At 39.3% G+C, this 27,378-nt stretch overlaps 2 protein-coding genes across 3 annotated transcripts in view; one reads left to right on the forward strand and one right to left on the reverse strand.

The window, feature by feature from the left end:
• Positions 1-3,123: 3,123 nt before the first annotated feature.
• Positions 3,124-5,500, forward strand: LOC146472232 (adenosine receptor A3-like). The gene has a single exon (XM_085119813.1). The coding sequence runs from the start codon at positions 3,276-3,278 to the stop codon at positions 4,290-4,292; it is 1,017 nt and encodes a 338-aa protein (XP_084975939.1). The 5' UTR covers positions 3,124-3,275; the 3' UTR covers positions 4,293-5,500.
• A 4,397-nt stretch (positions 5,501-9,897) lies between these two features.
• LOC146472233 (cilia- and flagella-associated protein 61-like) overlaps positions 9,898-27,378 on the reverse strand; it is a 41,913-nt gene continuing 24,432 nt past the window's right edge. For both annotated transcript variants that reach the window (XM_085119634.1, XM_085119635.1), the window contains exons 23-38: positions 26,228-26,278; positions 24,811-24,887; positions 24,327-24,425; positions 22,998-23,084; positions 21,684-21,940; positions 20,940-21,113; positions 20,084-20,199; positions 19,198-19,246; positions 17,912-18,041; positions 16,714-16,883; positions 14,646-14,722; positions 13,290-13,403; positions 12,452-12,555; positions 11,539-11,629; positions 11,314-11,373; positions 9,898-10,374 (exon numbers count right to left, since the gene is read on the reverse strand). In XM_085119634.1, coding sequence (XP_084975760.1) covers positions 10,234-10,374; positions 11,314-11,373; positions 11,539-11,629; positions 12,452-12,555; positions 13,290-13,403; positions 14,646-14,722; positions 16,714-16,883; positions 17,912-18,041; positions 19,198-19,246; positions 20,084-20,199; positions 20,940-21,113; positions 21,684-21,940; positions 22,998-23,084; positions 24,327-24,425; positions 24,811-24,887; positions 26,228-26,278 — 1,797 coding nt within the window. In that variant the 3' untranslated portion in view covers positions 9,898-10,233. The remainder of the gene's footprint in view (positions 10,375-11,313; positions 11,374-11,538; positions 11,630-12,451; positions 12,556-13,289; positions 13,404-14,645; positions 14,723-16,713; positions 16,884-17,911; positions 18,042-19,197; positions 19,247-20,083; positions 20,200-20,939; positions 21,114-21,683; positions 21,941-22,997; positions 23,085-24,326; positions 24,426-24,810; positions 24,888-26,227; positions 26,279-27,378) is intronic.

Consider the following 27,378-nt stretch of genomic DNA (forward strand, 5'->3'; position numbering starts at 1 on the left):
AAAATAAACGGAAAGTATTAAAATGCGCGCCGGAGACATGGAACAATACTGACTTCACAAACCCGAAAAAAGACAAAGAGAAACCCATTATAAACAACTAAAATAATTACAGCTATCACACAAAATTGTATGAATAATTAAAGAGAAGTATCATGGGGTTTTTGACCTCTTTTGTTAAAATGGTGAATTAAGACCTTCACTTTGCTACAAAATAATTCTAGAAAAACGAGAGGAGAGAAATCAACTCATTTCTTGACAGGAACAACTCGTACTCTGTTCTAGCGCATTTTGGAAACAAAAATACGAAAACTTGAAAAATATTAGCCTAATATTTTTCAAGTTTCAATCCATACCGGCTTACTCTGTCTCTGGTCAAAGGCACTAATCGACAATTTTATTGCACTGGGGTGATATTTTATGACAAAACTAGTCGATCATTTTTTTGTTTCTGTTGTCCGACAAACATTTTTGGGTTTTGAAATGACATTAAATTTTTGTGATACTTCCCCTTTAAACAAAATTAAACAGCAAGACATTAACGTATAACAGAAATTACCTCATGATTAGAACGAAAGAGTTAGGTCGGTGTGTTTAAGCTGCTTATTTAACGTGGGATTTTCCCAGCGGATATCAGCAGCCTCTTTTAAAATAAGCTGTAGTCTATTGGGTGCAGAATCCAAAATAGAAAAGCATCTCTTTGAACAAAGTCTGCGGCATGTCTTAGATTCTTGTAAAATCTTGAGATCAACACTTAAGGGTCAACTAAGTGTGTTTTATTCTTGGAAAACCCAAATCCCCATTTTTTTTTTAATACAAGACCATATTTTGAATTTCTTTACAAGGAACCTGTATAATCTTATGATGCTATGGTCTCCCTCGCAGCCGTTTTTAGTGTCGTCACGCAACGCTCCTCCCCACTAACGGCCGTTAGTGGGGAAGAGCGTTGCGTGACGACACTAAAAACGGCTGCGAGGGAGACTAATGATGCTATGGAGCATATCCAAAACCAGATACTGCTCATGATCCAAAGTATTTCTTACCTGAAGGCTTGGCAACTTGGTAAAAACTTATATTGACATTTTGAAACATGGACCGAAACGGCACGTCTAAAACGGTGTCTCATTTTCGAGGTAAACTTGATTTCTAATCGTTTCTCCTATCTCTTTTCGTCTGTCAACAGGGCCCCCAGAAAGGAGGAAATTTAGCCGAATTTTTCAAAAGGTGGTTGATGAAAACACGAGCACTTTACGTGGAATGACACCGAAGCACAATTGGCCCCAGAAGCGGCCCAGAAGATCAAACAGCCGTTTTTTTTACGATTTATAACATTTTGGCGAAAAATCTAGCCGAAGTCTTGAAAAGATGGCCGATGAAAACTTGAGCACTTTTTGCGAAACGAGACCGAACGGAATCACGGTTTTTTTTTTTTGTCCCAGAGAAGGTTGAGAAAGGAGACTGAGAGGAGGGAAGAAAACGAAGACTAAACATAGGAGGCAGAGCAGTGGAGGGTAGGGGAGGCTGTTGGGGGGGGGGGGGGGGGCACATCCCTTCCCCCTTCCCACGTTTCGGTACCGAAAATGTCGCTAGCGTAGCATGAATTTGGTTGGACAAAATATTCAGATTCGTGATCTTTTCACAAAGCGTTTCATCAGGATTGCGCTTGACGAAATACGTCAGGTTACAAACATAAGAACCATGTACGAAGCTTGCAACAAACCCCCTGTCACCAAAACGTTACTAAGAGAGGTCCGCAAACTCTTAAGGTTGTATGCGACATTACCTGTAGCTTGGCGACTTCAAAGTGTATATTTTCTGTCCTCAGACGACCCAAGAATTACCCAAGAGGTACCGTGAAGCAGGATCGTCTGAACAACTGCTTACTTATTGCACTGACACAAATCAAATACAGAAACACTAGACACTGTTAAGATTGCAAAGAGAGTTTGCTTGTTCGAACGAACCACGCAAAGGACATTTTGGGAAATTTGATTAGGGGTATGAGCTTGGCTTGGTGTATGATGAGCCCCCCTCCCGTCCCCTCCCCCATGTTTCAAAACACCCCGCCGCCTCTGCTAGACAACCTTATGTCTTCACGTTGGAGATTTAGAACGACGAAAAACGATTCGCACCTTACACTCAAAGACGCCTGGCTTGAACGGACCCATTTTCAAAAATCCAGCTATACTTTATTATAACTTCCAGGGCGTCACTTATACAAATGTATAAACTCTGAAATGACATTTTACTAACAAAACGCTGTTGTTTTTCACAATGTTATCCAAAAATCTGATATTTAGGCCTTCGAACAGATCAAACGTACGTTTTGATGTCCCTGTGCCAACATCCTTAAAATAGTTCGTCTTCAATCCTCAATTTGAACGTTCCAATATAAAGATGATTGCAGAGAAATTTAATCAAATTGACTAAAAGGCCTTGCAACGTTGTTGGAGGCCATAAGTTTCAGTTTTCGAGCGTGACAGCGTCTTGTGAGCTAATGTTAGGAAAATTCATTATTTATTTGAGAAGTAAAAAATATTAACAATACGGATTTTGGTTTCTTCTTTGCTTCTTTTTTTCTTGTATATTATTATTATTATCATTGTTACTATTATTTTCATTTATTTATTTATTTATTTTTTTAACTGATCTTGGGTTTGCAAAACAGACGCATTATTAAAAGGGTTTATATTTTCAGGGTAATTATCATTTGCACTAATAATTAAGCACCAGAAATGAGTAATTCAATAATTCCATTTACAAAGAGACTTCACATCCTTTATAGTTTTCTATTTCTTATCTCTTTTTAATCAAAGAAATAACAACACATTTATTTCAAGACAAAAATTTCCTGATTGCTTATCGGATCACGTACCGTATTTTTGTTTCCTCGCACAGTGAATTGACGGAAAATTGGAACATGTTCATGCATATGATTAAATACACTGTGACGCAATGAAATAAAGCATGGCATTAAAATGATATGCTTTTCACGGTGAAGTTGCTGGGTTTTTAAAATTTTTTTTTAATCAAAGCTAAAAAGCCTTCGGTAGTGTTTAAATGCTCTTACACAGCGTATTAAAAAGGCTAGGATTCTTTCAAAATAGGCATTTTTCAAAAGTGCTATTAAACCATAATCGCACGTATTAGTAGGGCTTCCGCACTTGAAAGGTTAAATGACATTGAACAGCTGCTTTCTAAGAGCATATTCATAATGCAGTACAGGACACTACGAGAAACAAATAATTAAATGCAAGAGTGACACAGCTTCTTTAGTTATGGCGAGCGACGCCGGGTTTGTAAGTTCTGGTTTTAAAAACCACACAATGGACACCGTATCGATGTGTCAGACTCTCGAGCCATTCCTGGACATGCAAGCTCGAGGAAGCCTACCACACTATTATGTGATAACGGCGATTGTTGCCTGTATGCTTAATGTTGTAACATCTTTGTCGACATTGGCGTTGAACGCACTCTTGATCTTAGTAATGTGGCTGAATCGATCTCTTCGCCAGGAGCCCAAAAACATCTTGCTTTGCTCGCTAGCAATTTCGGACTTTTTCGTTGGGTTTTCGTCGCAGCCTTCGTTTATCGTCGCAGAAATTTCGCTCATTTTGGGACGAACGGAACAATATTGCTATGCTGTGTTTATCCATTTTTATGCCAGCTGGAGCTTCAGCGGAATATCTTTCCTGACGCTCTCGGCCATAAGCCTCGAACGGTATCTCGCCCTTCGCTTACACCTTCGATATACGGAGTTAATAACAACCACCCGTGTACTCGTTATCGTAATTATCTACTGGTTGATATGGGTGTCGTGGATAACAATTTTATGGTTTGGAGTGCGAAATCGGCTTTTGAACCAGGCACTGACAGTGCTCTTCATTTTGATAGCAGTCGCTGACGCATGTTGTTATTTTGTCATTTTCAAAACTGTTAGAAGACACAATGCACAAATTCAGCAGTTGACATTGGAAGACCAACAAAATATGACCCGATATCGGCACACCACAAACACGATGCTCTTTCTCGTGTTGGCCTTTGCTGGAAGTTATCTTCCCTTCGCCATCACATCAGGAATAAGTGCTTTGCAAGAAAAAGAGGACATGAGAACGTCAGCAGCACATTGCATGGCCGTTGCGCTCGTCTTCGCCAATTCTTGCATCAATCCTCTGATATATTTTTGGAGAGTGAGTGCCTTTCGTAAAGCCGCAAAACACACTTTCAGGAAATTTGGTTTCACGAGGACGGTAAACCAAGCACCGGTGGAGACAGAGTTTGATACAAAATTATGATGATTTGTAAATCACTAGGCCTAAAAGTCATGTTATTATATAGAAATTAAGTATAAAACACAGGAAAGTGATGTTATATCGCTTTTGGAGTTGCGTTCTGGGAAACGAAAAGAATATGTCAGTCTACGTATATCGCAAAAAATAAATTCCAGCAACTGAAATTATTCCGGCAAGCTTTTTTTCTCCAAAAATTAACTATACCGAGCAGCATCATGGTCAGCCATCCCTTTTAATTAAAAGCCAAACTATCAAAGTTAAAAGACACAAGAAAAACACGGTAGGGCAAAAAAGAGATCGTTCTATTTTCGTCAGAATGTAAATCTTACATGCAATGATACGAAACTCGATCATGCGTCTTCTATTACTCGGTTCAAATAGTTATGGTAGTTTACAGTAGTTATTATAAAAATTAATGTAATTCCCTCAGGGTCAAAACAGCTCATATATTTCACCAAGAACCTTTTTCTAACATGCAATTGTTCTAAGAGCATTGGGGAGAAAATACGAAGGGATTCCTCAGAGAAAGAAGAAATTAAAATCAATTTTTAGCGACTTCTCTACAATATAAAGGATGAACCTGAAAAATTGGCCAATGTTTTTAAATTGCAATCCATTTCCATCCTAGCCATCCACAGCCAAAGATAATTAATCCTAGTTTCTGTGCACTAGTAGGGTTATTGCTAACACAACTAAATCATTATTTTGACCATTCCATCAATGCAAAAACGTTTTTTTGGCTATTCAAAGTGACCCAAAAAATTGGTGACACTTCCCCTTTAAGGGACTGTAGATAGCAAAATAAATTCCCCCAAAACACAAATACCGCGGTAAACTTCTCATGCAGTGTAGTAAATCGTAAACTTAAATAAAACGTTTCTCGTGTTTCGTGCGGTGAAATTTCCTTAAATCTGGCACAGTGGTTTCACATAATTTGCTCTAGTTAGAACTCAATTTAATCAAAAATTTATAAGACGAGTCTCAGTTGCGCAACTGCAATGCAAGAGCCACAAATCTACAAAAAAGCAAAGAATCTGCCTTTGAACCCCTTGCCTTTTTTGCTCTTTAAATATTTTCCTTCCGAAGGCACTGTCCGCTGTGAAAATTTCAGAGGATTTCACCGAAGGAAATGGCAAAAAAAAAAAAAAATTAAAATCAAACCTCAGTACACACTGTCAAATCCCTCTGTTTGAGTACTGTTTTAAGGCAAGACTTAAGGCCGCGGTGGATACGTTGACCATGAATATATTCATTAGGCAAAATATTGGCAGGGGTACCACTTTTAAAATCCTAAAATCACGAGCTGTTCAAAGCCGATTTCGCCAAAACTTAGCAGACGTATTGGAGAATGATCAAAGTGCACTATGATCGTTTTATAATGTGTAGATGACGTCTTAGGGCAATACAGAAAGTAACTTAAATTAAATTTGTTAAAAACGTGATTTTGTGTCCAGGTTTTCTCCTCCACGAAGACGCAGAGAAATTTGATTTTACCACTGAGTGATCTATTACAACATCTATTGTGTCATATCATAGCCGGATTTTTTAACTTCAAGCTTCTTAAGAAATATTTGCCCTTAAAGGCGCAAAATCTATCATGCTAAAATTCAAAGGCTTCAATCTTACCTTCTAAGGCTTATTTTAAAATTCGGCCCATGATATGACAATCTACAATATGCCTAGTTTATCATCTTGCCGTGTCAACTCGTGAAATTGTCTGTCCGCGCTATATTCTTGGACACAAAAGTGCTTGTTTTTACGCTTCCGAAGGCTTTCCGAGCAAACACGAGGGAGCTGATTAATTCAAACCTGGATTATGGTAATTTTGGTAAAATCTTACTGCACGGGCCATAGATAAGTGCACGCAGAAATCAACAATACTTTGAAATTCACTGCATATATATTAAAACGCACGGCCTTGCGGCGTTTTGCAAGTAGTAGCTGGCGACATGCAGTAAGGATTTTTTGATCAGCTCAATTTTATTACTACCAGTGGTAATTACAAAAACTCATTTTTGTGTCAAATAATGGCAACGAAATAAATCACGTGCGATTATTGAGGCAGAACAGAATATTTTTAGAGACATTTTCATGAATATTTCGCTTTTTGTCGGTTTTAGTCGTTTGACTTCGTGCATATTATTTAAATAAATACATTCTGATAAGAATGCTGTCCACCGCGGCCTTAAAAGCATTATTCTACCAGCGAGGGTTCGACAACACAGTTTTATTTTTGATTATTACATATCAGCTACCTCCAATACTGATTGATAGAAAGAAAAGAAGGGAAAACTGGGTTTCGATGCATAACAAAGCGCGCGCCATATTGTCAGTGATAACCCTATGGAGCCACCTTAAATGCCTACTTTTTTAAAAATTGCTGTTAAATTACCCCAAGTATGCCACATTAAACCCTCCGACAAAGGGGATATGAAGAAGTTTTAAAAGCCCTGCTTTCACGACTTAAAAGCACCGGTTTTTTAACGCTAGTGCAAAGTAAACAGGCGGCAAAAAAGTCCCTCAACCCTTCATACATTAAAATAAAGAATCAAACGAGCTAAAAGTTTTAACTTGTAGATTATGGAAGAAAATGAGTGACAGACTTATTATTCTACCAATATAAAATTATTACCCTTTTGAATACTTGGCCTTTTGTTAGAATCTTCGCTTTCTTCAGTTAAATACAAATAGCGCCGAGTAGAAAGATTGCTCTTGCTCCTCCACACAACCCCTGCTTGGACCCTTAATTTTTCTTTGGAAAACATTGCGAGGAAAGGCAGCTTTAGTTTAAAATCAATCTTTCGTCGCAGTGTATTTTTTGTTAATGTTTACATTATCGTTTGTCCTTGAATTGTCCTTCATGACTTTATGTTTTCCGCATACTGTCACTGAAGTCCAGCATTAACAAAGATTCGCACCTTTTTGATCCAATTGCCAACTTCCCCTTCTTTGATTCAATTTTGTCTCTATAGTTTTGAGACATATTTGAAGGTAAATACTTTTTGTAGGAAAAAAACTCTCAATGGATTAATAATGATTAAAAGCTGCTGGTTTTTAGAAGTATTCTTCCAAAAAGTTTTCTAAAGGAAATTAGGAGAGTTCAAATTCGGCATGGAAAGCGGTAGAAAACTTATGTTTGACAACATTATTAGTCACGATGAAATTTTCCTCTTTCAGTTTCTCGCTCGAAAAGTGGACAAATGAAATCAAAACCTGGTCTGCTGTGAATGAAGTTCGCCAATTAATTGTAGGGAAACTTTTTAACACACTTAGGAACATGTTGATGCGCACACTTATGACACTAAGACACTTTGCTAGCTTGGCCTGTTTGTAAAAAGACATCTATAATTTCATTGAAGTCTTCCGACATAGGAGGCTTGATAGTCGGCGCTTAGAATATTCTGGCAGCCTTTTCATAATTATGAAATAATGTAATCTTGAATTCATTTCAGTGGCTCATTTTTCTTCTTTTATTTTTCATTAAATAATTTTAGAGTCCTTAAAATAAATTCTTGTAGAGTACGAGTTTTTCCAACAGAAAAAGAGTGCGTGCGCGAGTGAACCAGTGTCGTTTTGGGGGGAAAATGAGATAGCCGTCATTATTATATTCTGCGAGAGCGGAGTAGCAGCGAAAACAAGTCCTCCAAACGAAACGTAGGTGTTCTCGCCTTTTTGGAATCACAAATGGGCCTTAATAGCTATCCTTACTCAAAACAACTGCGTTAATTTCGTTGCCCACAAAGAGTAAAGTGAAGCTTTCTGGGATATATATCTCTTCTTAGTTTGAAGTCCAGTCTAGTATTCCTTGTATTCGTACTTAAGAATCTAAAGGTCTATCAGCGAAGCATGATGAATGATTTTTTTTCAGATTGATCATACGGCATTTACATAATAATCGCACTTTCAAGTTAACCCGTCTACTGAATGTTCTGCTCTAAAGATCACTTCTTTCTTAAGGACGGTGCCTAGTTTTGTTACTGCGCATACGTTCTGCGCATCTCAGGATACTCTGGTTTCCTATAGGTGGTGCCTTCTAATACAAGGATAGTTTGGCGCGGTTTCACACTATGCGGAGAAAACACAACTTTGCAAGTGCTCTTCGTATTTTTTAAAAAGATGGGGGTAACAATCTATTTCTCAGAGATAGTAAAGATTCAATTTGGAAAAAATCGTCATACATTGCTTTGTATTTTACTGGTGTTTAGAATAATTGCTGCTTAATTATCTCTAAAAACTGCCCCACTACCCCCAAATTTCTTTCTGGATTCCAGTAGCCCATAGATCTGCTTAATTTGCAGCATAGTCATAAACTGTGTAAAAATACTTCTGTATTAGGAGGCAGCGTCCTCAAATTACTTTTGTGCTACTCTTGGACATTACTACTCTTAGAGTCCTTGAATGTTTCGCCGCTTTTCATTGTACTTAAATCCACCATTTTGAAGTCTCCCTCGGCGCACTGCTCTAATACAGTTTGAATGCTCTACCTTTAAGACTCCACCACTGCATCGCTTCAAGAGAATATCTTTGAAATATATTGTAGTGTTTATAAAACACTTGGTGATTTGAGAAAGGGATAAAAATGTTGAAAGCGCTTTCTAAATTTCTCTAGTGTTATCAAATAACTTCCATTTTTTGTCAACAAACGTCAATTAGGCGTGGAAAGAAACATAAAACGCAGATCACGGTAGTAGCAAAATATTAATATATCATTTGTTCTCCTGAACGCAAAGTGAAAGATCTTGAAATATTAGATTAGAATTACGTTTACGGAAAACTGCAGAAATGACCACGTGACCATGTTTACCCTAAATTTGGCGCTCGCTGTTTTCAGTTTATCAGTAAAATTGAGTAGTTTTGCGTTAGCTTTAGAAGTCAATTATTTTGCACTATTCTCATCTCTGTATTAATTTTTTCAAGAAAATATAAACGCGAAGCTCACGTTTGCAGTAAACGCGATTCTAAATCTCTCTACTGAGTCGGAATTTCGATCCTCAAATTATAAAGTTTATTCCAATGCTGATTTTGTGTTGAAATTTTTTGAGTTTCAAGGCTTGAGGAGTGTTTCCCTCCCTTACGATTTCCAGGCTGCCTCGTACCCAGACGTGTCTCTCGTGTCCTTAGTTCTATGTTAATGTAGGGTATTTGCAAATTTTTCCGCTTAGCCCAGCCACTTAGCTCGATTAGCTTGCTTTTTCTAAGTGGCTGTGCTCTCTTCCTTAGTAATTTTTCTTTCTTGCATTTATGTTAACACCATAATTTCTGGGCACGAATAAAGATTGTTGCTGTTGGTGTTATGAAAATTACGCGCGAAGGAAGGTCACCCGTCGTTGTTTACGTTTCCATGGTGACTCACACTCTTTCAAATGACCATCCAAGAAATCAATTCCTTCAATAATATTTTCTTGAAAGGACATGACCTTTGCCAACAAGGCAACTCTTACAGACCGTGTGGCAAGATAACAATAAAATTCTGTGACTTTTCAGTAACTTGAAGGTATATTTAAGAATTCCTCTTTTCCCTGGCCGTTATAGACAACTAACTTTTCCCTGCCTTCAACAATCCCGCTGATATGTCAAGGGGTGGTTAACGTTTTTTCACAGCCATCCCTTTGTAAAAGTTAACGTGGTAAACCCATGAAACACACATTTTATTGACTGTACATTAAATTTGTAGTTATGACAAATTAAAAATCACGCACGCATCATCAATGGTATTTAAACGCCATACATAGAAAGTTTTTTAATCAGCTACGTAACATTACATAGCCAGAATACCGATGTTAAATTTATAGTACTAAAATATCAATATTCTACACTGAAAAATGGGAGTTTCAGCAAGGTTTCAAAGACCTCTCCTGTCATCTCTTCATACCACGAGCGTGACACAAATTAGCAATGTCACGCAATCTATTTACACAAAAAAATTGGGATGTGACGAGCCATGTCACACCATTCCTGGTTTGGCATACATGGGTAAGTGATAAGAGTTGTAATTGAGGAATCCCAGCAACCTTTGTTCGATTGCCTTTCTCGCGGTTGAGGCGACGTAAGAGTCGGTTAGGACACGTCGTTGATCTTTGGATAACTGAAATTTAATGAGAAAGTTGTGTCAGACAAGTTCCATCCGACAGATTACTGTGTTGTTATTAATCAAGGAAGGTAAAACTGTGATCAGCATCAAATTTCAGTTTTGAAATGGACTTTTCTTCACCATAAGCTTAAAATTAAATTTCAAAAACGTTTTTCACGAGTGAGACGAAGACCTCGGTTAACTTTTAATGGTGGATGAGCGTTAATCAGCTTTTCAGTCTAATACTGTGGTGCGACCACAGTTGGAAGCTTCTCCTATACGTTGATTGCATGTGACGTCATGGCGGCCATGTTCGTGGTATAGAGCAATGAGATTTTTCGCCTCTGGGAGTAAGCTTCCATTTTTATGCAAACTGTGTGAGCAAATTTTCTTTAGTTTTTACCACCAACATGGCGGCAATGCAATCCACCTATACAAAGAGGCGCACTAAATCAAACGCTGAACACCTTCTCTCAACAACAGATTGAAATTAAGCAGACAAGTTTGCCATTTCTCATGAGTATATTTTTTGTTTCGCTTTCTAATTGTTACTTACACACTATTCAAGATCTGCCTTGTCTGCATATTTTAATCTGATCATGGTATCGCTCGTACCGAAATTGAACTTTTTCCAACTTAGTTTTTGTCATTTGCTGACAGAATGAACATACTCTATGCACTGAAACTATCAGCGGTACTTTCAGTTTAGTAGCACGAGACTCATTTCACAGAGCAACACCTTCTTAGGCGGAGACCCAGGGGCAGTTAGTCGGGTGGAAGGGATTTTCGTTGGCAAAAATTCACTGTAAGAATGGGAGAGCTCGTGGGAAATTACTCTTACTAAATCAGTTCCAGAAGCATTTGAATTCCCCGCTTTTGATAAGCCAGAAAATGTTTCTGCTTCTGGGTCTCCGAGGATGCATATTATTTGAAACTTGTACAAGAAATACTCACCACTAAGTCTTCGTCGATCATCTTGCGAACCTTTTCCTCCAACGATGGTACATCCGCAGACTGCGGGAGGGGTGGGTGGGGGGGGGGGGGGGAGAGAAAAAAAGAACAGAAGTTTTAATTAGTATCTTCCTAAGTGAATGAAATTCTTTTGAGGAATCCTTTTCCTTAATAAAATTCCCATGGAAAATTTACGATGATTACCATCGAATACAAACTGTCACTCACAGGTTTTGCCACAAGAAGTTCCCTGATTTCGTCCCTGAAATCTTTGAATCTGTCGTGGAACACGGCGAGGCACCACGATTCCCGGAAAAAGCTACAAATAAAACAATACGTAAACTGTTTCAGTAATTTATTGTAATTATCAACACCATCATCATCATCATTAGATGGTAGACGGTAATTTCCCGGGCGCCGCCATCTTGGATTTCATGACGTAATATGGTTGCTGAATTGTTTCACACAAAAGAACTTCTGCTTGCTGACAATAGCGGCAACTGTATGACGTCATGAAATCCAAAATGGCGGCGCCCGGGAAATTTAAAATCGAAAATAGGCAATAATCATATCTCCTAGTTTCTCTAGTTTTTACCGTCATCGGAATGTATTTGTTTTATTATGTATGTACTCAAAATATGCAAATAGTAACACTCCCGTAGCCATAGAAAAAAAAAAAACACTGTAAGGTTAGCATTGTAATGTGTGACAATGCATAAATGATTAAAACAAAAAACTAAAAATAAAACAAATAAACCAAAAATAAAATAAAAAAATATCTAATTTTTAGCACACTTGTATGTCACTCTTACTTTTTAAACTAAAATCTATAATTAAGACACTATTTCCGACAATTTACCGTCAATTTGTTGTCGGAATGAAGGTTCCCTTTAAGGATATGCTTTATCCTAGTAATTCGAATTTCTTCAAAATAGCGCGAACCATTTTCGGAGTGATTATCTTTCAAGATTTTGCAGCACCATCCCTTTTAAATGACGCATTCGATTTACAGAATGGCCGGTCTGGCCGGACACTTCTGACAAATGGAAAACGCCTCTAGTTGAACCTCTTGAATTCAAGAACGGAGCTGATAGGAGTGTGCAAGGAACTGTCCTAACATTACCACTGGCACAGTCTTTACCTGTAGAAGTCCGTTATGAGTCCTTCATCGTATCGCTGTAGCAGATTGTTAAGGTATCGCTCATGAAGACCATAGAGACAAACAAGATTGCTTGTATCAAGAGCCTGGCGACAGAACAAAACAAATCAACTATGCACTATTAAAGAAGCCGAAACTATTTACAATGGAGTAGAGATATATGAAAACTATGTTTTGCTATGCTATGCTATGTTGTGCTGTGCTGTGCTGTGCTGTGCTATGCTATGCTATATTATGCTATGCTATGCTGTGCTATGCTATGCTATGCTATGCTATGCTATGCTATGCTATGCTATGCTATGCTATGCTATGCTATGCTGTGCTGTGCTGTGCTCTGCTCTGCTCTGCTATGTCCTGCTGTGCTACATGTGTGCTATGCTGTTCTATGCTGTTCTATGTTATGCTGTGCTGTGCTGTGCCATACCATGCCATGCTATGCTATGCTCTTCTGTGCTACATGTATGCTATGCTGTGCTATGCTATTCTATGCTATGCTATGGTATGCTGTGCCATACCATGCCATGCCATGCTATGCTATGCTGTGATTTGCCGTGATGTACTGTGCTGTACTGTGCTATCCTATGTTATGCTATGCCAAGAGTGTGCTAACACTTATGTAGCTCATTCACGTGCTCAACAGGCTTTCATTCGCACGTGAATGGACACGTGCACAGCAGGCTTACCTGGCGTAATACATCACATAACTGGCCGTGACGTAACAATCGCACATTCAGGATTTTAGATGGCCTACCTGGCTAAATTATGGGGGGGATTGACAGTAACACAACAATCGGCTCATTCACGTGATCAGTCTGCTTACCTGGCGAGTGTAACACGTGATTGTTTCCACCGAATGATGTTGATTGATGTGCAACCGGAAGTAATTCTGCTCTTCATCTGGGTTCGAGGCGTTGCCTGTTACCAATTCCCTGCCCTAAGACACAAGGAAACAGTTCTGTCACGCTAAATAACTGTCATGCTTGTCACATTTGGAGATTCTGCCCTCTACTTTTCTTTCTTAGCTAAGATGGCTGGAGTCTCCCAGCAAGAAATTCATGGGTTCACTTTAGTCCTTTAACACACACTACAAATTTAATACACCGCACAACACCTTGCGAACCTAGCATAAACCATAGGCAGGTAGAGAGCCATATTTTTGGCGAAATTTTTCCCTGTGCTAACAACATTGTGTATGATAGGTTTGAAATTTTTAAACTTTTCTGTGCGTTTTTATGGCTATTTTTAGAGTTTTCGTACGCTAAGAATTATCGTACGATGGATTCCCTGATCCATCATTTGTGTCAACCATCTTGACGAACAATCATAGTCACCGTAACCGCCCACCCTGAAAGAGCAAAAACTTAATTAGCGCACCCCACCCCCTCCCAACAAAAACACCTCTGTACTTGCCCAGCGTGAAGTAAGAGGAGCGTCACTTCTGTTCCAAAATCGGTATTAGATACGATAGTCAATGAACTTTTACATTGTTTTTTAAGGCTTGTTCGTGTTAGCTTTTGCACTTTGTTTTGTCTTGTTGAAGCGAAATAAACTTAATTGAAAATTTTAAAAAGTTCTCTGGTTAAAAATTGAAAAGGTTTGAGCTTTCGACAACCGTCCTGTTATCTTTAGCGAGTTTACGCAATAGGATGGCTGATGAGGTTGGACGGCAAATTGTCCTTGTGTGACCAACGTGACGACCAAGTATTCATCACTCTAGATTGTAACATTCCTACCGCTCATGGTTTTCAGGTTGTGACAGATGGGAGAACATCAGTTTAAGTCCAAAATCGCATAAAAATGTGAAGGTACTAAGATGTCATGTTCGTAACACAAAGAAATATTTAACCGTTCCCTTCCCTCAGCCGTCCTGTTGCGTAAGCTGACTTTTAACGACGACAGGACGGTTGTCGAAAGCTCATACCTTTTTAGTTTTTCACCAGAGAAAGCTTTAAAAGTTTTAATCATCATGACTCCTGGTTACGGCTCTTCAATTTTCTTATGAAATAAACTTGTTATCCCTGGTTTTGTTCTTCTCTAAAAATGTTCTCACTTGCGCCCCCACCCTCATGGGCCCAAAATTAAATAAGCGCCCAGGGCGGTTAATCGAATAAATACCGTACCCCTTTCACAAGAAGCATGCAAGGGAAGTATAGAAAACATTTACTAGTGAACTCACATATTCTGGTTGCACCATATGAGCATCCAGTGGAATATTAAGGCCTGGTTTGCAGACTTGTAAGTAATTATATCCACCTGAAAACAAATCCCAGAGGGTTAAATGCAATTCATACAACCTTAACCGTTTGCCTGCCCAATTTTTGTGGCCCATTTTCCCAAAACGGTAAAGGAAAAAAACCCAGCTTGCTAATTTGATATACCGTTTAAAAGGTCTTGATGAGTGTAATTCATTTTTTTTTTTAAATCAAGATAACTGAAGGAAGTCACGTTTCTGACAGAAATTGTTTTTTAAAAACGACAAAATTAAAAACTACGAAATTTAACTGATCGACTCATGTGATAGGTATACCTCAAAACCGTAGCTTATTTTGAAGCTTTTAATGCATAGAACACTCTGAGACATGTGAGAGTCTGTAAATGTATTAAATGAAAATATTCAACATATCATCGGGGTGGTGAATCACATCATAGATACCAGAGGGGACCATTTTTCCTTTAAAATGCAATGATTTTTCCAAGACCAACAGGCCATTTCCGAGTTGCTGTGAACCTCATTGTGAAAGCAAGGCTAAGTGCAAAAGCTTTTCATATGAAAATTAGTTTTATTTGCATATGAATAAAACTTTGCATGTAGGCTCGCTTTCATAATGAGGTTCACAGCAACTCGGAAATGGCCTATTTGCTGACAAAATTTCACTTTAACTAAGCAAATACTGTTCAAGGTATGAGTTGAGGACCCACTATAGTGGGTCTCGGTAGGGAAGGGTTACGACTTTACTGTTTACTGTATCTCAGTAGTCATTTGAAAGGACACTTCTTTGAACAGATGCAAAAGCTAGAACCAATTGGTGGTAAAGACAGTTTAATAATAGCACCACATGACACAAGTTGTGAGAGCAGCATTCATTTGAAATGGACGCACTTCGGAATTTCGTCTACAAACTCCAAATGTAGAACCACCTTGCAACAGCATAACAAAAGGTACAACAGGAAAGTACTGCTCAGAAGCTCAGATTTCAGAATTTCAACCATAGCCTGACGAGTTATAACCAACCCTTCAGCAGCATAACCACAAGTTTGACTATGTGTCCGAAAGGGCTAACTGAAAAGATTCGTTTTTCTTTGGGTCAGACTGGTTCGCAATGAACCACTGTTGTGGTTACTTCTTTTTCTTGAAGCCTTCGTTGTTATCTTCAGTTCTTACCGGTAGTGCCGTTGTCATGTTTCACTCTATAGTACAGTGCTAACCTTTTTTTAGTTTGGTGTTTATGAATGTCAGAAGCTTAGCTGTTGTTATTGCTGTTATCTGGTTCTTGTTGTTGTTAACAGCAAAGTGTTAACAGGCTGTCGTTGGCTTTGTGTATATGAGTATGAATAGCTGCCATGTTGTGCAATTGTTTTAGTTGTCACCACATTGTTGTTGTTTTGTATTACCTGGCAACATAGTGCTGTCGCTGCTTTGGTGTTTACGAGTACCAGTAGCTGATAAGTATTTGGCAGCTAAAAATTAATTGTTTGATGTCGCTGTTGCTGTTGTTGGTCTGTCCTCTTTGGCAGCACAGCGCTAACTGTCGTTGGTTTCGTTTTCTTATCAGTAGCTGACAAGTTGTTGTTATGTGTTACCTGGGAATACAGTACTGACTGTCTTTGGCTTGGTGTACATAATAAGAGTAGCTATATGTTGTTGTTAATCAACTGCTTAAGTTGCGTACTAACTGCGAGGATCTTTCTTCTATTTGATGTTTCATCCGCAGTTCACAATATATGTTTCATACATTTACATTTATTTATTCATCCTTCACGGGTATATTACGAACTCACAATGTGACCAGCTCCCAGTTGGCTTGATAGCTTAGTTGGAAGAGCACTGCATCGGCAGCGCAGAGGTCATGGGTTCGAATCCCGTTCAAGCCTGAATTTTTTTCAGGCTTTCTCTTCGCAACTGCTTAAGTTGCGTACTAACTGCGAGGATCTTTCTTCCGCAGTTCAAAATATATGTTTCATAAATTTACATTCAGTAGCTGATTAGATATGTTGTTGTTGTTGTTGTTGTTGTCATGTGTTACCTGGCAATACAGTATTGACTGTCTTTGGTTTGGTGTATATTGGTATCAGTAACTGGTCCTGTGATATGTCGGTGTCCAGAATCATCCCGTCCAGGGTGGGGTCAAACAGGGTTAGGAGAGACTGTGCCAGTTCCATACCAACTTCCTTGGAGTTGAAATTTCCATGAGTCCTGGAATGAAGATGGGAAGCAAGTATAAATCAACAAACATCCCTCCAAAAACTAGTAATAATCAAAGATTAGGAAGTCGTTCGATGATCTCGATCCCAGGCTCTCCCTCCTTTGCCAGGTTGGTGATGATGTCGCCCGCCCCTGCAAAATCTGCGGGGAATGCCAGATACGCGTCTTAAGATCCATTCATTGATTGTCCCATAAAATCTCGACTCCAGTCTGTATAAGGAGTGCGTTCTTTCAATGTCAAACGCACTCAAACTCGAAAAGTTAACACAGGATATGGAAATAGGTGTTATCAATTTGAGTAACAGTGGTGCGCTTAGTAACCTGGTCTATGAATGGAGGCTAGGTCACTAAGGGTACAATTGTAAAATAGGCTCTTCACTGTCGTATTCCCTTATAGGTTCTAATAATTCCTGCATATTGAACACAGCTATGGATTCCATTCTAGTCCATGTTGTTATTTAACGTTAACATGATCTTTAATGCTATCGACACTAATTTCGAGTTCAACGTCCTGGAATACTTGACCAAAGGAAAGCTAGTGACTCAGTTAAGTTCATTTTTTGGCAACCATTGCTTCAGTATTTCACCGTTTTCCAGATAGAATGGTAACGAGCCATTAAGCCTTTGTTAAATGTTCGCGCCCAAGATTATTGCGATAGCCCGCAATCAGTTGCGCCTTATGAAAAAACAAGTTAAGGCGGTCTGGTCTCGTTACGAAACGACTAACCTTGGTTCAGGTTCGAAACTGTTGAAAAATCAAAATGGTAGACTTTTTCCAGTGTCTTTATTTTTGTCATCTCCTAATGATATAGACCTTTCTCACTCGGCGGTCATGTTGAGTCTCAGGAGAATAAAAAGGTTGGTTTTTACACGACTAGCCTCACCCACAATCGTGACATGCGAGGCTAGCCGTGCAAAAACAAAGCTTTTTATTCTCCTCAGACTCGACATGACCACCGAGTGAGAAAGGTCTATTGTGCGGTGGAAGCAACAAAGTTGAAAGTGTTAAATTTATTTACCAAGACTCAGCATGGTATCTTCTTTGGAACTTTGTCAGTGGTCCAGCGGCCCGGATGCAAGGATCGTTTGTGTGAAAGTCTGCATCAATCACCAGCCTCCCATCAAACACCAAACAACTGTCATTGATAGCTAGGTCAAGGAAAGATACATCAATTAAACTACAGCCTGGTTTTCATGTTGTAAATGAGCTCTTCCCTCTCCGCTTTCTTTCCTTCTCTTTTTAATTATTCACCTGGACAAACAAGAACGAACTATAAAAACCGAATGAATGAATGAATGAATGAATGAATGAATGAATGAATGAATGAATGAATGAATGAATGAATGAATGAATGAATGAATGAATGAATGAATGAATGAATGAATGAATGCATGCATGCGTGCGTGCGTGCATGCATGCACGCATGAATGTACGAACGAACGAACGAACGAACGAACGAATGAATGAATGCATGCATGAATGCATGAACGAACGAACGAACGAATGAATGAATTTAAACACGGTCATCTTATCAGGACTTAAAAACACTATTTCTATATTAAACTAAAACTACTATCATGCATTAATTGTACTTGGCACAAGACTCTAAAACCCTAGTCAAACAGCGTATGATAGTCTATAATAGCTATCATCAACTATTATCAACTATCAAGTGGGTGGTCAAACGGCTCAAAGAAATTCGTGATAGCCGACGATTGGTGTAAGCCCCTAGCGTCAGGCACCTGCCGAGTGTAAACATTGCAAACATGGCGTCGCGTTAAGTTACAAAACTTCGCATGGAAGAATTTTTTGCGGCGAAAGAGAACGGCAGCCTGCTCCGTTTTCCTTCAGTTGTTGGAAGTACCAACGGAAAATAAATCTAGAGAGCGCTGGTGGAGAAACCAGCCGAGCGAAAAACTATCATCGACTATCACGCGTTTGGTGAAACGGAAAAAACTATCAGCAACTATCATGAAGAGTTTGAACATGCTCAAAGTGAATGATAGTCAATGATAGCGAACGCTAGTTGACCGATAGTTGGTGGTCAAACGAGTGCGCGAATTTTAACTATCATCGACTATCATCAACTATCATTGACTATCATGCGACGTTTGACCAGGGCTTAACCTTAGTTTTGTCTCCAAAAACACTAACAAAATTAAAGTGGCACACTTTTTCCAACGCAAAACTTACAGAAAGTACGGCTAACACAAAGTATCTTCCAAAATAGTGCTACAAAAACAAAAGTGGAGTTAATGCATTCCAACACGCAAAAACTTCAACCTCGCAAAAGAAAGACAGTACCTTTAAAAGCTTCGTAATCAACCCTTTTGGCTTGGAAGCAGAAGAACGCCTGAAAAAACCAACGGAATAATAAAAAAATTATAAAAAAACGCTCTCTGTTTGAGGGTTCTTAAATACCATCAAATTCCGAACATAAGGGCTTATACATGCCGTTCAAAGGACTTTTGAGGGATTCAATTAAATTAAATAAACAAATTTGTAAAGCCCACAATTCCATTACGAGATGATCAAATGCACTTTTACAGTACGGGGACACTCTCTTGATAGAATTATATTTTGAAATGTTGGCTCTTGAGGAGAGGGGAAAACCAGAGTACTCGGAGAAAAACCTCTCGGAGCAAGAACGAGAACCAACAACAAACCCAACTCACAAATAACGTCGAGTCCGGGAATCGAACCCGGGTCACACTGGTGGGAGGCGAGTGCTCTCACCACTGCGCCATCCCTTCACCCCATGCTTTTGTTCAGGGCAGGGCTTATGATTGGAAAGAATTTTTCATTTCAAAACAGGCTATTTCCAAGTTGCTTTAAGCCTCATAATGAGAACGAGGCTTCGTGCATGGTTTTTATCATGAAAGTTAGTTTTCATTAAGAGACAAAGAAAAGTAATTTCACATGAAAAGCTTTACACTTAGCCTCGCTTTCGTAATGAGGTTAAAAGCAACTCGGAAATGGCCTGTTACCGCATAGAAAGCATTACTTGAAAGAAAATACTATCTGTACCTTTCAGTCAGTTCAACTACGTACATGTTAATATCGCCCCCCCCCCCCCCTAAACAAAATTCCCTTTTCTTTAGAAAATTGCGTGTACTTTCTGCGTGAATGTGCAAGAATCAAATTAATAAGTAAATAAATAAAAAAACACATTACAGCAAGTTTTCCTCACCTCGCAGTTGACGCTGAGCGGTTTGTTTTCTGACGTAAATGTGGCACGTGACAGGGGCTCGTCAACCTTCCCATCATTCCACTGGGCCAGAGTGAAGCCAACATGAGAAGCAACGCCTTTTGGGAGAAAAAAAAAAAACGTTGAATAATCCATATTATTAAAAACTGGATCATTGTATAAATTGGCTCAGTGGCCATGGTATACAAGCCATTATACCATGACGGAGAAAAAGGGATACAGCAAGATCTAGCAATAATTCTTGAAATGATTGTTCCACTCATGTTTGTCGGGATACGAGATGGTTATAGCCAAGAAGAAGCTAGCAAAATCGTCTTATTAAAAAAGAGGCGTACTTAGGTGGATTCCTGGACATTGGAATTTTTACGTATTGTAAGGATTATTTGGAAGCGTTATGTTGCGACAATGCGAGAAAGCCTTGCGTTTCGTGTTAAACTCTATAAAGTTTAAATGCTGATTGCCGAAACTGGAAATACCTTGTTGCAACATTCTAACTTTAGCTTGTTTCTTCAAGCGCATTTGCAAATACTGGGCGTGTGAAAGAAACAACACGAATTGAAGATGTTGCTGTTGATTTTTGTAAAACTTTCCCAAAAGAAAAACAATGCCAGAGGAAAGTACCGCCCAAAAGAATAACGTATTTCTGGAGTTGCATCTACTCAAAAAGTAAGGACAAATTTGTAGGGCATGATAAAAAGTACAGGTAGGTACTACTCAGTACCTGTCAATCAACTGATCATACTTTGGAAATAAATATGCAGACTCAAAGGTAAGACTACAAAAAAAAAAAAAAAAAAGAGGTGTGAGTGAATAAAAAAACCCACACACAAACACTTACCGCATTCCTTCAATGCAGCGTTAACAGCATCTTCAATAAACGGGTTGTTGAAACAGGTTGGAACCTGAAGTGGAGGTTGCACGAGGACAACAAGTGATCCGGGCAATCCTACAGCTAGCAGGGTCTGTACCATAGAGAAAGCTTCAAGGGTGTTTCCGTACACGAGGGCGTTACCTGAAACAAGCAAACACGTGCAGAGTCTAATTGTGAGCTCTGTTGATTACGTCATACAATGCAACTGATCAATTGATTTTCCTACTAATCAAACAGTACTAAAACATATTACTCTAAATAAACAAAACCTAATGCTATGGGCTTTAAAGGACAGTGCCTCCTAATACAAAGTATTTTTGCACAGTTTATGACTATGCGGGAAAAGTAGATCTTAGTATGGGATACCTGAATCCACAGAGAAAATTGGGGGTAGCGGGGCATTTTTTTTAGAGATAACTAAGCAACAATTATTCTAAAAACCAGTAAAATACAAAGCAATGTATGGCGTTTTTTTTTTTATAAATTGCAGCTTTAGTATCTCTGAAAAATCCCTGGTTAACCCCAATTTTCTTTTTGTATTCCAAGAGCACTTGCTAAGTTCTGCTTTCTCCGCATAGTTTTAAACCGAGCAAAAATATCCTTGTATTAGTAGGCACCACCCATAGGAAATCCAGGTATCTCGAGATGCGCAGAAAGTATGCGTAGTAACAAAGTAGGCACTGTCCTTAATTTGCAACTTTTCAAACTTACCTTGTCCCGCAAGGAAGTCCCCACGGATGTAATTCAGTGCATTGTCACAGTCTCTCTCAGTAGTAATAGTGAAGACCGACGAGGGCAGGGGGCCCGTGTACCTTGATACTTTGGGCATCGTGACCTCACTGGTGGTGACTAACGTGGAAATATCGGCACCAGTTGGAACTGGGACTTGGAATTGCTGGCCAGTGCAAAGAACGAGATAATCATAAGGCACAAAGGCTCCACCAGTGACCTTCACTACTTTGTTAGTCCTGCAAATAGGTGAAGAGAGAATGGTAAGATTTCGGATACTGAAAGTCTTCAAACTTGGCTAAAAAGGTAAATACATAACTGCGTTCGACGTAGAAAGAACGCACTCCTAATACAGATTGGAGTCGAGATTGTATGGGACAATCAACGAATGAATGGATCTTGGGACGCGTATCTGGCATCCCCCCGTAGATTTAGGAGGCAGCGTGGTCGAGTGGTTAGGGCGCCGGACTTGAAATCCGGTGGTCCCGGGTTCAAGTCCCGCTCTGACCGCTAGCTGGAGTTGTTTCTCGGTAGCCCCGAGTTCAACTCCGCGGCCGCGCTTGTAAATAGCCAGCTGGTCTGCCTCCTGCCAGTTGGGATTTTTAACCTTGTTATTTTCAATTTAAATTATTTCTTTATGAAGTTTAATGTTCGGCCCCACTAGCACTTGTGCTATAAACACTGCCAAGGGTAAATAAAGGTTATTTCTTTCTTTATTTATTTTATTTATTTTGCAGGGGCGGATGACATCATCACCAACTTGGCAAAGGAGAGAGAGCGTGGGATCGAGATCATCGACTCGCTAATCTTTGATTATTACTAGTAATAGGCAATTATCGCTGGTGTTTAAGATATAAAAGGTATCTGACATTAACCCGATTTAAACTGATTAACGCAGCTCCAGGGTTAAATTACTTCAGAACAGAGAAATCTTGAGCGAAAAAGAAGGTAAAATGGCCTCGCGCACCTTTTACGGGACTAAAGCAGGTCACCTTTTCATGGCTGTTTTTTATCAACAGAGTTGATAAGGAATTTGGCCACCGTACAAGGATTGGAGTGTTGACGTTTCGAGTGTTAGTCCTTCATCAGAACGAATCGAATCCACAAAGGGCTAACACTCGAAAGTTCAGCACTCGAATCTCTCTGTGCGGTGCCCTTATCAACTTACCTTATCAACTCTGTTTTCACTACCCACCGACGCAGCACTACAGTTTCTTTAGAAACTAACCGCTCTCTTTTCATTGGTCCCATACACAATATAAAGGGTCTTTTGACACTCTGCAGGAGTTAACTTACCTGTCTAGAGCTACTGCTTTGCCTTCAACAACTTTGACCCACGTGCCCAGCGCCATGTGAGTAAAATCTTCTTGGGTGTAACACAAACTGTGAAGGAAATACACACGACAGTGATATTCCAAATTATCATAACCTTTCATCGCTATAGCAAACTGCAATACAGTCCGCTTCTTTACCCGAGTTCTATTGGATACAAGGGAAAGCTTCGACTGTTTTCATTACAACTTTGAAGAACTTCAAAACATATGAGTCAATTCAGACTTGCAAAAATTATCGCCCAAGTTTGTTACAAACAGCCACACTAGTAAACTGAAAATAAAAAAAAACCGTTTGGCTACAGATGACTGGCTCTTTTCTTGTTTATTAACGAAAAACAAGCAGTAAATACTGAATGTGGCTCGTCCCTCCTTTGAAAACTAACTTCATATCCTCCTTTGGCGGTCCAGAGGCGTCCGTTATGTATGAACAACAGAGCAAGATAATAAAATTTATAATTAAGTCCAGTTCAGTTTCCAAACATTGTAAGAGAGGATCCCCCTGAAAAAGCCCCTGACGTAATCTCAGGTTAACAGGTCTTGAGCGCGCGTTCGAGAGTAGGACTAGGGAGAGAGGATGCGCCTTAGAGGCAAGAGTCCTGAGAGAGCCTGCAAAAGAGATTGATGAGACTTGTGTGCATAAGTGCGCATGAGTCTAGAAGAATCCCCCTAAAACCCCTCACGTAGTCTTAGAATAACGGGTCTTCAGCAAGTGTGGGTTAGAGAGTAGGACTAGGGAAAGATGATGCGCCTTAGGGGCAAGAGGAGAGAGCCTGGAAACGAAGTTGGCGAGGGTTATGCGCACCAATGCGCATGAGTGTAGGATTACAGTGGTACCCCATTCTCGTCCCCAGAGCCCCAACGTTTTTTTTTTAAATTGTTGAACGAGTGGCTCTGGGTCCATCCAAAAATATCTTTTTTTTCATTGGCTGTCGAAAACCTGATGCGCTATAAGGTGAAAAGTGCTACGCTTCTGCGCATTTGTCTTTACTTCCTAATACTGAGCAGTACTGAGCAATAATAATACTGAGCAAGCGCAATGGTAATTTATCACACTAAGCGTGCGCTACCGGATGTCGTGAAATTCACGACATCCGGTAACGGCTGTTACCAGGGCCTACGATCTAACCGCTGACCAGAAGATCGTAGGCTCTGGGAACGAGGATGAATGGTACCCACGCTTAGCAATGGAGCTGCTTCCGCGAAGGTGAGAGAAAAACATGAAAGTTAGCGGCCACGTATTACACTGTCCATCAAATATTTCTAAAGTTTCAGTTAAAAGACAGCCAAGTACCTTGATGGCAGGACATTTGAACGCAGTTCGTCAGGAGACAGCTGGCCTGGCATTCCGTGAGTTGAAACTAATGTCAGGTTGTTGAATCGAAGATGTGGGCTGCAAATCGGAGAAACAAAGTTATAAGACGTTATTTGGAGTTACAATGCGTAATTTATCAAAAACTGGATCATTGCATAACGTAATTCAGGGATTTGATTGGCTTAGCAGCCATGGTATATGGGCAATTATACCATGCCCGAGAAATAGCGACCATTCAATTGTCTTATGTTCCACAGGGAGAGAGGATGGGAGTCGAACCACTGGCATTCCGTCACTATTTAGATGCTTCGACCAATAGGCTAAACGTCACTATCTTAGTTTATATTTGGCAAACAGCCTGCACGCTGTTGGGTTCGATAATGTCGACGTTTTGACTGACACAATGTTCAGGACGTCCACAAATGCCAGAATTAGAGAAAATCTGTCCCTGATTGATGCTTACCAAAATACGAGTGTTTCAAGAAAAGATATTCCAACATCTGATGCCCCAACCACTACAATGCGAGCATTGATGGTAACCTGTGAAAGAACGATACAAAAACATCAAAAACAACGATTAACTTAGGACGTGCTTGCTTTTGATTTTATATTTACGAAACTTCTGATGGAACACTCTTTTTTTTTTTTTTTTTACAAATTTTACAGTCTAACACTGTGTAACAAGACGTTCGACACACACCTCACATGAAAAGAAAAACATGTTGTCCCGAGAAGGAATCGAACCTAAGTCTCCCTGGATGCTAGTCGAGTGTGAAGCCCAATACACTATCGAGGCAACCACGCTGGTAACAAGGCCACTTTTCCAAGTGAGTAGAATCATCCGCAGGCCATTCCATAGGAAGCGTGTTTCATGGCTTCTTAATCCCGAAACGGGATTAGTACAACACCACTAACAGAAGTTAATGATGATCTTTTTTTACCAGACTAAATAACATTGATCACATGTCCATGAAAGATAAACCAATCGCAAAGTTTTGATCGCTGTAACCCTACTGATAAATAATGTAGCATCAAGAGAAAATAAGGGGACAGAGAGGGAAACTAGAGGCGTTGGCTGGGATACGTGAATTTCACTTAATCTATTTTTAGACATCGTCTAAACGGAATTCGGTTTCCCGAGACGTCCGCAAACGGTCAGCGTGACGTCACAGGACGTGACATCACGTCGAATGTGACAACACGTGCCAACATCGTATTGTGTAATGTTGGCTGTTAAATCATCATCATCATCATCATCATCATCATCATCATCATCATCATCATCATCATCATCATCATATCTTTATTTACCCTCGGATTTTAGAGTAGCTTAATGCAGCTAATATCTCCGAGTATTTTCCCACCCAACCATGACAATATACAGGCAAAGACCAGACCACAACACCGGGAACTACGTCCCCTACTCTTTGCGAACAGTGAGTGGGTTCTTTAACGTCCCGCAGAGTTATTTCCAAACAAGGTTTGTGAGACGGGGCCTACGGTTTATCGTCCTTATCTCATTAAATATTCAGTATGGCTTTCCTGAGTGGCATTTACAGGCGTCTTGATACGTTTGCGGACGTCTCGGGAAAGATACTTCCGCTTTAACGACGTCTCAAAATAACTCAAGTGAAATTCACATATCCCAAGGGCTACACTGGGGGTCTCCCTTTCTGTCCCCTTATTTTCTCATGGTAGCAATAAATGTATACGAAGAGTTAGAATCGAAAATTGTGTTAATTTTCGAACCAAACTCATAAATAAATGAATGTAAATTTATGAAACGTGAAAGATAAAAGTTTACTGAGGCAACTTCAACCGAGTCAGTTTATAAAGGTTAGAGTTTTATTTAACAAACTTAACTTTCTTATCAATCTCACCTTTGGTTCCAAAGTCAGTTTTCTGTTTAAGTGAGTCAACGAAAACGGCTCCTGTTGAGTTATAAGAAGAGACGAAAAAGGGGTTATCGAAAACCTCCCAAAATAAAATTTTGAGACATGGCTTTACCGAAAAAACACTTGAAAAAGTATACCAGTTACCGTTTAAAATTACAAAAGAGGTCAAACTAGTGATGTTTCAGCATAAAATTACACATAACATACTACCCACCCAATTTAGCTTACACCGCGATGGAATAGCCGAAAGTGACATCTGTCCTCTTTGCAAAAATGAGAGACAAACCTTATACCACTTGTTCGTCCTCTGCACCGAAGTGCACTCCTTCTGGAATACATTTCAAGACTGGTGGCTACAGAGGACCCATGACAAGCTTTCTTTAAATCAAAGTAATATACTTTACGGCTTTTTCGAAAAATCTCCATATTGGCAGACTTTAAACTACTCAATACTCATAGCAAAATACCACATCTTCTGTACAAGCAAAGGCGGGGGTGTACTGAGCTTCCAGAGCTTTTTTTACGACTTTCCGATAAAATTCAGACTCTACAACAGATTGCTGTCGCTAATAAGTGTTAGATGGGCATTTCTTCTTCCCTAAAAATTGCTTTATATAAATATATATTTTTTGTTCTTTTAATTTAGTAAGAATCTTTAGCAGTTGCTTTCTAGCTTGATCATTTTGTACGGAATCACTGTAAAATTTGTAAAAATTGCATTTGACGTAAAGTAATGTTTTGTTAGTAAAAATAAGAAAAAGTGTTCACTAAAAGACATAGCGTTATTCCCGTAAGTAGTGTGAACATTGTAAGCACTTTTAGTTTTGTAAGTATAGTAAGTATTGTTAACAATGTAGATATAGTCATTGTGGTTTGTACTCTGTGTATTGTAAGTAATGTTAATAGTGCTCAGTTTTGTAAATATCATGTCATGTATGCAAATAAAAATTGTTAAAAAAAACAAACTGATTTTCATCACTATAACCAACAGCTTTTCAGTCATACTGTATTGTGCCTGTTGGCTACGAGTCCATGCACAACTACTTCATAATTTACTCAAGAACAAAGGATAAAGTCCTAATTCACAAACAAACGAAGATGAAGGTAAATAAGAGATGAAAAGTAGGCTTTTTCTT

The sequence above is a fragment of the Pavona decussata genome, unplaced genomic scaffold (assembly GCF_977016875.1).
Source record: "Pavona decussata unplaced genomic scaffold, jaPavDecu1.1 SCAFFOLD_100, whole genome shotgun sequence".
NCBI classification, from domain to species: Eukaryota; Metazoa; Cnidaria; class Anthozoa; order Scleractinia; family Agariciidae; genus Pavona; species Pavona decussata.

Bases quoted from the DNA above. Each gene is read 5' to 3' on its own strand.
- LOC146472232 (XM_085119813.1), top strand. From the start codon at position 3,276: ATGGCGAGCGACGCCGGGTTTGTAAGTTCTGGTTTTAAAAACCACACA.